This window comes from Teleopsis dalmanni, chromosome 2 (assembly GCF_002237135.1).
Source record: "Teleopsis dalmanni isolate 2A chromosome 2, ASM223713v2, whole genome shotgun sequence".
Taxonomy (NCBI): domain Eukaryota; kingdom Metazoa; phylum Arthropoda; class Insecta; order Diptera; family Diopsidae; genus Teleopsis; species Teleopsis dalmanni.
Window position 1 is genome coordinate 127,828,423 of NC_051847.1, and position 11,003 is coordinate 127,839,425.

Sequence of the window (11,003 nt, forward strand, 5' to 3'; positions counted from 1 at the left end):
TAGACAACCTTCCTTCTCCCGCGTTTAGTAGTAGAAGTTGTATCTTTAGTAATATTTATTTTATCTTCTAGTTCTATATCTCCACCTGTAGATAATTTTGGTCTTTTTGAAATCTCTGCTTCCTGTTTGTCATGGCTGTGTCTTTTGTTAACAGTTAAACTCTCAACAGTTTTCATTTTCTCATCTCCTGCAATAATTTTTTCCTCCATATCTTTTTTCTTCGTCCTACCTCGTTTTGATGTTGTCGGCATTTGAGAAATATCCTGTTCCGTAAAAATTACAATTTCATCTTGTTTCTTCTTATGAATTTCCTGCCTTTTTCCACGTTTATTACTATGTTTAGATATTTCTGCATTAACCGTATCATGGTCATTTTCAACATTAATTAACATTTTAGTAACTGCAATTTCTTCGAAAAGTTGAGATGAACTTGGAATATCGTCCATATTAGTTACTATCATTGGTTTTCTTTTGGTACCACGTCGAGATGTAGAAATTTGATCTGGTTCTTTAATTTCTTCTTCCACATCGTTTTTATCAATCCGTCCCTTTTTGGCAGAAATGGTTGACTTTTCTTTCGCAGTTTTGCTTGCTGTCGCGTCATCCATAACTTCGATATTTTTTAGAGAAGTCTCAAGCTCATCCTCTTTCAATTTATTTACCGATAGTTTTTCAATATTTTTAGAAGTTGGACTGACCTCAATATCTTTAGATGGAGATATACAAGGTTCTGCATAATTTATTGCTCGTTTTCTTCCTCTTCGAGATTTCACTACAGTCTTATTCTTATTTTCTTCTGGAATATCTTCTTGATTGTTTACTGTTTCTTTATTGTTATGAACAAATTCATTAAGTTTCGAAATTGGTTTTATTATTTTTGTAATTTTCTTTTGTAAAATTTCTTTCGGTTCTGGTTCATCTTGTACTACTACTTTCCTTCTTCCACGTCTTGGTGCAGCTTTTATAATATCTTTACTATCATTTATGTTTTCGTTTACGGATTTTTTTCTTTGCGTTTCAGTCGCCACTGTAAGGAATTCGTCACATACTTTATGTACCTTATTAGCGTCTATTTCTTTTTTTTTATCAATGTTATCAGTTTTACTTATTATTGTAAGTGCATCAAAACTATCAGTAGACTTATCAATATTGGCTTCAATATTAAACGAGACTGTATTTTCTAAAATAAAATCACTGGACTTTTGTGCAATATTATCTTGGGATTGCAAAGTTGATGTAGCATTAGACTCTTCTTCCCTTTCATTATTAGATTCAACTGTTACTTTCAACACTAATTCTCCATACTTTTGATCGCTATCATCTTTAGATAGTGAACTACATTTTTCACCTCTAGTATTTGGTTGAACTGTCTCTTCCAAACCGAATATAGAACACTTTTCATTCATGTTATTTTCCTGTGTCAGTGTAAATTTATTAATCGATTCAGATATAAGTGACTCAGTCGCATCTTGAATATTCGACTCAACTGCTGTCTCTGGCACCAATTTAGGAGATATTTCATGACTATGATTTTGGTGATCTACAGTAGATATATTTTTCAATTCAGATACATCAAATGTAGTAGCACCTTTATCATTAGAGTCAAATGTATTTAAAGTATTTGAATCTCCACCTTCAATATTGTATTCAACATTTTTTTTGAACATAATTTGATTACTATTGCTTTGGGTTTGTGGAGTTGATTTCTCAAACTCACATACTTCCGATGCACTAGAATTTTCTTTAATATTGGATTTCAGGGTCTTTTCCATTTCACATTTGGATAATATTTTATTCCCATTACTTTGCGATTGTATTAAAGCCACATTTAATTCAATGTTGTCCCTTGTTTCCACATTTAGTTCCAATGTAGTGATTTCAATATTGGATTCATTTGTATTATCCAATACAATTGTAGAAGAGATTTTATTGCTATTGTCTTCAGATTGTATGTCATTTTCATAATTAGATCCAGACGCATTTGATGCAATTGCATCTCCTCTTTCAATATTTAATTCAACTGTTTCTTCAAACAGGATTGTTGATTGGGATTGTAGCATAGATTTATCAGACTCAAATACTTCTAATGCTATTGCATCTTTTCTTTCAATATTTAATTCATCTGTTTCTTCCAATTTACTAGACACTAATTTACTAGATATTTCATTTGTATTATCTTGGGATTTTTCCATAGATTCACCTACCCCAATGGTATTTTTCGTTTCCAAGTTTGATTCAACTTTATTATTCACCGTAAGTTTAGAAGACAATAATTCATCATTGCCTTGGGATTGTAAAGTAGATTTACTTGTAGAGTCACATTCTTCTAATATAATTGCATCTCCACTTTTAGTATTCGATTCAATTGACTTTTCCATTACAAAATTAGAAGACATTCCATCAATATTATCTTGAGCTTGTAGACTAGATTTATCGTTACAGTCAGATACTTTTAATATAATTGCATCTCTACTTTCAGTATTGAGTTCAATTGATTTCCCCTTTGCATATATAGAAGACATTTTATCATTATTAACCGTAATGTCAGATACTTCTAATTTAATTGCATCTCCATTTTTAGTATCGGATTCAATTGATTTATCCATTTCAAAACTACAAAACATTCTTTCATTATTATCTTGAGATTGTAGAGTAGATTTATCTGTAGAGTTAGATACTTCTAATATAATTGTGTCTGCATTTTCAGTATTCGATTCAATTGACTTTTCCATTATACATTTAGAAGGTCCCACATCATTATTGCCTTGAGATTGTATGTCATTTTCATTATTAGGCTCAAGTGCATCTGATACAATTGCGCTTCCCGCTTCAATATTTGATTCAACTTTTTTTTCTAAAAGTGATTTTGATTGCGATGCAAGAATAAATTTATCTGTCTCAGATACATCTAAATTAATAGTTTCTTTAGACGTAATATTTGGTTGAACTGCTTTTTCGAACAAATGTTTAGAAGATATTCCATCATTATTATCTTTAGATTGTAAAGTATTTTTATTATTAGAGTCAAATACTTCTAGTGTAATTGTATCTTCACTTTCAGTATTATGTAATACAGTTCGTCCCAATAAAAATTTAGAACACATTCCATCATTATTATCTTCAGATTGTACCACAGGTACATCTAACCCAATGTTGTCCCTTGTTTCCACTTTTGTTTCAAATGTATTGATTTCACTATTGGATTCATTTGTATTATCCAATGCAATCGTAGAAGAGATTTTATTGCTATTATCTTCAGATTGTATGTCATTTTCATTATTAGAACCAGATACATCTAATGCAATTCCATCTCTTCTTTCAATATTTAATTCAATTGTTTCTTCAAACAGGATAATTGATTGGGATTGTCGCATAGATTTATCAGACTCACTTACTTCTAATGCTATTGCATCTCTTCTTTCAATTTTCAATTCAACTGTTTCTTCTATTTTACCAGATATTTCATTTCCATTATCTTGAGATTGTCCTAAAGATTCATCAAACTCAATGATATCTTTCGTTTCTACATTTGATTCAACTGTTTTATTCACCGCAAGTTTAGAAGACAATAATTCATCATTACCTTGGGATTGTGAAGTAGATTTATTCATAGAGCCAGATACTTCTAATATAACTATATCTTCACTTTCATCATTCGATTCAATTGACTTTTCTGTTACAAATTTAGAAGAAGCTTCATCGCCATTTTTTGGAGATTTTAGAGTGGATTTATCAGTAGACTCAGTTATTTCTAATATAATTGTATCTTCACTTTCAGTATTCGATTCAGTCGATTTTTCCATTATACATTTAGACGGTTCCACATCATTATTGCCTTGAGATTGTATGTCATTTTCATTATTAGGCTTAAGTGCATCTGATACAATTGAGCTTCCCGCTTCAATATTTGATTTAACTTTTTTTTCTAAAAGTGTTTTTGATTGCGATTCAAGAATAAATTTATCAGACTCAGATACATCTAAATTAATATATTCTTCAGACGTAATATTTGATTGAACTGCTTTTTCGAACAAATGTTTAGAAGATATTCCATCATTATTATCTTTAGATTGTAAAGTATTTTTATTATTAGAGTCAAATACTTCTAGTGTAATTGTATCTTCACTTTCAGTATTATGTAATACAGTTCGTCCCAATAAAAATTTAGAACGCATTCCATCATTATTATCTTCAGATTGTACCACAGGTACATCTAACCCAATGTTGTCCCTTGTTTCCACTTTTGTTTCAAATGTATTGATTTCAATATTGGATTCATTTGTATTATCCAATGCAATCGTAGAAGAGATTTTATTGCTATTATCTTCAGATTGTATGTCATTTTTATTATTAGAACCAGATACATCTAATGCAATTCCATCTCTTCTTTCAATATTTAATTCAATTGTTTCTTCAAACAGGATAATTGATTGGGATTGTCGCATAGATTTATCAGACTCACTTACTTCTAATGCTATTGCATCTCTTCTTTCAATTTTCAATTCAACTGTTTCTTCTATTTTACCAGATATTTCATTTCCATTATCTTGAGATTGTCCTAAAGATTCATCAAACTCAATGATATCTTTCGTTTCTACATTTGATTCAACTGTTTTATTCACCGTAAGTTTAGAAGACAATAATTCATCATTACCTTGGGATTGTGAAGTAGATTTATTCATAGAGCCAGATACTTCTAATATAACTATATCTTCACTTTCAGCATTCGATTCAATTGACTTTTCTGTTACAAATTTAGAAGAAGCTTCATCGCCATTTTTTGGAGATTTTAGAGTGGATTTATCAGTAGACTCAGTTATTTCTAATATAATTGTATCTTCACTTTCAGTATGCGATTCAGTCGATTTTTCCATTATACATTTAGAAGGTTCCACATCATTATTGCCTTGAGATTGTATGTCATTTTCATTATTAGGCTTAAGTGCATCTGATACAATTGAGCTTCCCGCTTCAATATTTGATTTAACTTTTTTTTCTAAAAGTGTTTTTGATTGCGATTCAAGAATAAATTTATCAGACTCAGATACATCTAAATTAATAGTTTCTTTAGACGTAATATTTGATTGAACTGCTTTTTCGAACAAATGTTTAGAAGATATTCCATCATTATTATCTTTAGATTGTAAAGTATTTTTATTATTAGAGCCAAATGCTTCTAATGTTACATCTCCAGTTTCAACGTTGGATTTTACTGTTTTTTCCAACACAAATTTTAACATTTGATCACTACTGCTTTGGGATTTCGAAGTACATTTATCAAGCTCAGATATATCCGACGTTCCATCATTTTCTTTAATAATAGATTCAGTTTTAATATCCAATGTAATTTTAGAACACGTTTCATAACTATTATCTTTAGATTGTATGTCATTTTTCTCATTAGACTTAGATACATTTGATGCATTTGCATCTTTTCTTTCAATATTGAAGTCCATTGTTTTTTCCAAGACATATTTTGAAGCCATTTCATTTTCTCTTCGTAGTGATTCTGGATCTGTTGAAGTAACATCGTTTATTTTAATATTAGATTCAGCCGTTTTTTGCAAAAAACATTTAGAAGAACTTTCATTATCAATATCTTGAGATTGTAGAAAAGATACATCTACCCCAATGATATCTCTTGTTTCGATATCTGATTCAACTATATTCTCCAGGACAAGTTTAGAAGAGATTTTATCATTGACTTCTGATTGTGAAATAGATTTATCATCAGAATCAGATAATTCTGATATATTTGCCTCTTCACTTTCAATAACGGATTCAATTGACTTTTCCATTACAAATTTAGAAGACGTAGTGTCATTATTTCCTTGGGATTGTAAAGTAGATTTATCAGACTTAGATATATCTGTTACACAAGCATTTTCGATTCTCATATTTGATTTGACTATGTTTTCCGCCACAAATTCAGTTGGCTTTTCAATAGTGTTATCTTGTGATTTTAGAATAGATTTATTATTAATATCACATTCATTTAAAATAATTTCATTGTCAGTTTCAATATTGGATTCTATCACAAACTTAGAAGACTTTTGATGTCTATTATCTTGGTATTTTAGTGTAGACTTGTCATATGACTCAGTTAAATCAAATTCTTTGAATAATTCTTTATTTGCAATGTTGGAGTCAACTGTTTTTTCCAACACGGATTCTAGCGACATATTTTCTTCAGATTGTGGAATAAATTTATCACTGCAAATAGAAACATCCAATTTAACATTTTCAGCAGCAATGTTTGATTCAACTGTCTTTTCCAATACAACTTTAGGAGAAACTTGACTATTATTGAATCTATCTTTGACCTCTGAAAGACTTAATGTAATAGCGTCTTCGCTTCCATTACTGGACTGGACTGTCGAATCTACTTGACTTCTATTATCTAGGTATTGTGAAGACATTGCGTCTTTAGATTTCGACGCATCTAAGGTATAATCTTCACTTTGAATGTTGGATTCAATTATCATTTCTGCGTCCAAGAGGGACGTAAAAGATGTGTTATCACTATTAACTTCTAATTGCAGAGAAGATTTAATATCGTCCTCCATATTAAGCGGCACCTTAATGGTTTTTATATCTATTGATGCATTGATTTTTTTCGTTTTATTTTCTAAATCTTCATTTGCCATCAAACTCATATCATTGTACTCATAGGAAATTTTTGATTGTTCACTACTCTTAATGTCAACTGCAAAACCGGATGTTTTTGGTGATTCAAGATGTTTTTCAGTATCTGTTTTTTTGGTTAGAACTTTTTTAACTGCAGAGGTGGTAAAATTTGACTTTTTCAAATTAAGGTATTCGTCTTCATTATCTATATCAGCTAAGTCGCTGTCTGTATCGCTTAAAACCAAAGCTTCAAATGTTTCATTCGATTTTAATTCCTCTATTTTATTCATTTTCGAATTTTGTGATATTGGCAATTCAGATTCTGTATCGCTAACCTTTAATGAAAAAGAATCTTCACTTTCATCTAAAAGATGAATACCACTCATTTCTGATTCTATAGGTGTCATTGATCTTTCATCTAAAGTCAGCAAATCTAAATTTTGTTCTCCTGCCACTGACAGACTTAAAGGATCACTAATTTCAGTAGTTTTTATCGTGTTACCACTTTTATTTACAGATAAATGCAGTGGATCAATTGATAAACTATGCTCAATAGATGATTTTAGGCTTATATTTCTTTTGTGAAGTCTAGACACATCATCGATAAGTTCCTCATCCAAATTTGAAACTTCAATTTTTTTAATCCAATTTTGGACTTCAATTTCAGGCAAATCAGTGATAATGTCTGTAGAAGAAAATGGTGATTCTTCAATTTTATCTAGCTTAGAATTACTAACTGGTGTACTGTATTCTGAAACCTGCTGATTTGTCGACATATTTTGCGATCTTTCCGTAAGATCTTGATTATTAAATTTTAATGCCACTGGACTTTCGAATAGTTTTTCTAATTTGTCATTGCTATCATTAAGATTATATTCAGTACAATTTAAAAATTCTTTTGAAGCAAAGCTTTGCTTAATCATTTCACTGGAAGGAGTGACGGTCATCATCAAATTTTTACCTCGTGGTGTTTTAAAAACATCTACAGTTGGAGAATTTAAAAGAACTTGCGATGTTTCATCAGTTTTATTATTCTTTGGAATTGGTGTACTGCTTATTCTTGGCGTAGCGAGTAATTCTTGTACACCTTCAAATTCCGTTTCACTTCCATCATCTTCACCTACAAATGTGTAAAGTAATATTGTGCATATATAATCACAATTACATACTTACATTTTAATACTTCTTTACCATAGTTATATTCAGAATCATCCAAAATTTCATAAATGCGTTCATTTTGTCTATTATCAAACATAGATTTGAGTTCTACGAATATATCAAATAAATTAAATAAATTTAAAACAAACTACAATTTACAAATTTTTGTTTTACCTTCTATATTAGAGATTTCACTTTTCATACCAATGCTTGCATTTTTTACTGTAACTGAACTTGCACCTTTAAATTGAAAAAAAAATTTCGTAATTCAAACATTTAATTAGAAAAGTATTACCCTAATATTTATACAATTTTATAAAAATCAAATCTTACACTTACTATCTTTAATAATTGTTTCTTCAGTATATGAATCTTCAACAATTGCGCCCATACTCTCTTCTACGTATTGATCTTTTAATTCAGTATCCAAGGCTTTAAACGACCTTATACGTATGGGAGTTTTATTTAAACTTTCTGATTTCAATGAAGATCTTCTAAACTGAATTGTACACTTTGATGCAAGTTCTGTAGGCATAGATACTCTTCTTTCAATGCGCCGTTTATTTAATGGATCATTTCGATTATTTTCACTGGTGTTTACTTCCTTACAATCTATGTTATCTTTACTAACTATGTTATCTTTACTAGTCTGTAATTTTTGAGTTTCGTTAAAGCATTCTTCGTCAAACAGAAATTCCATTTTACTATTTGAGTGTTTGTTTTCTTTCGTCAAACATATATCGTTTTCTACATCGTTTTCAATTTTTTTTTCTGTCATTATGTTGTCTTTTGCACTTAAGTCGAAAGTTTCATTTAAATTCTTAACAGAAGTTTCAACAGCTTCACCAAAATTTTCTGATACTATATTCGAATCAATCGAATCAGTTTTAGAGCTACCATAATTACAATCAATTGTTAAATTATTTTTATTCTTTAAATCAAAGTCAGATTCTTTAGTTCCACTTAATTTCTGTGAAATATGAGGTGTTGTTTTCTGTAATTGTTCTTCAGACATTAAAGAAAGTGAATTATCTCTCATAACTTCATATTGTCGGCTATTTTGTGCAAGGCGACGAGGTGTAATCGATTTATGTAATTTTGGGGTAGTAGGAGTTCTTGACAAAATAGAACCTGCTTTAGATTTTTGTGTGCTTTTTAATAATATACGCTTCATTAATGATGGCGAAGAGCGTTTGGGTGTTGTTAGTTTAGCAGTAAAACGTTTGGTTGGAGTTTTACTAGCACTATTTATAATAGCATCAGAATCATCATCTATCTCTATAATTGACGAAGCACTAGATTCCACACTTATTGGAGTATCTAATGATACACTCTTTCGATATATTGGCGTACTAGATGGCTTACTACAGCTAGGCATTTCTAATTTAGATGTTTCTTTTTTATTACAAGATTTAATCAATAAATTAGGAATCGGAGATTTTGGTGCGAATTTAATAGGAGTTGTGAAATCTACCAAATACATAGGTGAATTTGGTGCTTCTTGTAAATACCTTTTTTTAGAAGTATTCGGAGTCACATATTTCAAACTTTGATTAGCTTTGTACATCTTTGGCATAACGCCTTTAGGTGTGCTGTACGTACTTTTTGGAGTGCATGATATGAAATCTACAAAGGATTTCTCTATTTGTACTCCAGCAATGCGTGGAGAGAATGACGTGATCTTCATGTCTGAGTAATTTAAACAAATATTTTGTTTTAATATTTCACATTTTTTGTCTGGTGTAGAATCAATAACCATTATTTTTGCGATATCATTATGTAAATTTAAACCAGACAAATTACATGTGCTATCAATTATATCATCAACATTACATTTTTTGTCCTTTTCTATTTCGTTCACCTCGGTTAAGGAATTAATTTGAGATATATTTTCATTATTAGTATCCTTTTTCTCGATATCATCACCAGTATACGTGGAATAAAAAAAACTATTTATATAAAAATATTTTTGTTATTAATTATATATCGTATTGTCAAAATATGATAACAATATTGTTAGTAAAACTAAGCGACTAGTTAAAATTTCTATTATACTTTTATACTTTTCAGAAATTTAGCACTCACCTGTGAACAGTAAACCGTCGTGGGTAATGATGAGAAAACTGTAAATATAAATGAGTTATGTTGAAAATTTCAGAATAAAACCGTTTAAAATATTTACCCTTAAATCAGGACACGAATTTGGTGCCCTATCAGCATTAGCAGACTTTTGAGGTGTTGTAAAATTGTTTTCACTATCACTGCGCTTACATTCAAAAATAAATTTGTTTTCAAGTACATCTAAAACATGTTTATGTAGGAGAGGTCTCTTCACTTCAATTGATACATTGTTGATTTTTATAGGATGCTCATTTGAACAATTAATTATATTAACCTGAAGGTAAAATATTAAAACTTATCCTTCAAGGATTATTAATATACCTACCCGATCCCATGCGTCTATTACTAATTTACAATGGACGCGCTCTACTCTTGGATCGTCTATAGAAACATCGCAAAACGGAAATTTACCAAATGTAAATTCTTTTTTATTTATAATATATTCTTCAACTTTTTCGCCACTTTTATCCAGGCGTATCAATTTAGCTTCATAAACCATGATTACTGTATTCACATTATATATCTAAATGCCGCTTTTTACTTTTATTCAAACGTAAAGATTTGACGAATTGTTAAATATACAGAATTTACACGTTAAATAAAATTTTCTACTGTTAGTTTTTAATACTAGAAAAAGTTTTTGCTTCAAATTGTCTATATAAACCAAGCAGACGCTTACCGAATATACTTTTTCTCTTCCGCTTTTTTTTCAGTTTTGACGTTTAGAGCGTTTAAAATATTTGAATTTGTGCTTGGTAGGTTTTTAACTACTACAGTGTTGCATTGCAAATGTCTGAGTACAAAGAACAGACAGTAAACTACATATATAAAATATTTTATTAATAAACACAACAAAACTCCATTAGTAAGCAGTAAAATTTTATTAGTTTTTTCCGAACATTAAATGAATTTTATTTTAATTTAAAACAACACATTGGTTTTCGAAAAATTTTTTAGAATGTAATTTTACTTTTACATAAAATAAAAAAATTTTTATGAACTGTAATGCATTTATGATCTTGATTTTTTCTTAAAATTATACCACTAAAAACAAAATGAAGAGTTTCGAAAAAAAACTATATTCCTCTAGTCAAAAA

The 11,003-nt window shown here is 29.6% G+C and overlaps 1 protein-coding gene across 1 annotated transcript in view; it reads right to left on the minus strand.

Moving 5' to 3' along the window:
* The window catches only part of LOC119675688, an 11,350-nt gene extending 599 nt beyond the window's left edge, over window positions 1-10,751 (minus strand). Inside the window, exons 1-8 of the mRNA XM_038086895.1 lie at window positions 10,586-10,751; window positions 10,232-10,446; window positions 9,968-10,180; window positions 9,871-9,908; window positions 8,125-9,734; window positions 7,960-8,025; window positions 7,801-7,893; window positions 6-7,747 (exon numbers count right to left, since the gene is read on the minus strand). Of these exons, the coding sequence (XP_037942823.1) occupies window positions 6-7,747; window positions 7,801-7,893; window positions 7,960-8,025; window positions 8,125-9,734; window positions 9,871-9,908; window positions 9,968-10,180; window positions 10,232-10,405 (9,936 nt within the window). The 5' untranslated portion in view covers window positions 10,406-10,446; window positions 10,586-10,751. The remainder of the gene's footprint in view (window positions 1-5; window positions 7,748-7,800; window positions 7,894-7,959; window positions 8,026-8,124; window positions 9,735-9,870; window positions 9,909-9,967; window positions 10,181-10,231; window positions 10,447-10,585) is intronic.
* Between the last annotated feature and the right edge of the window lie 252 nt (window positions 10,752-11,003).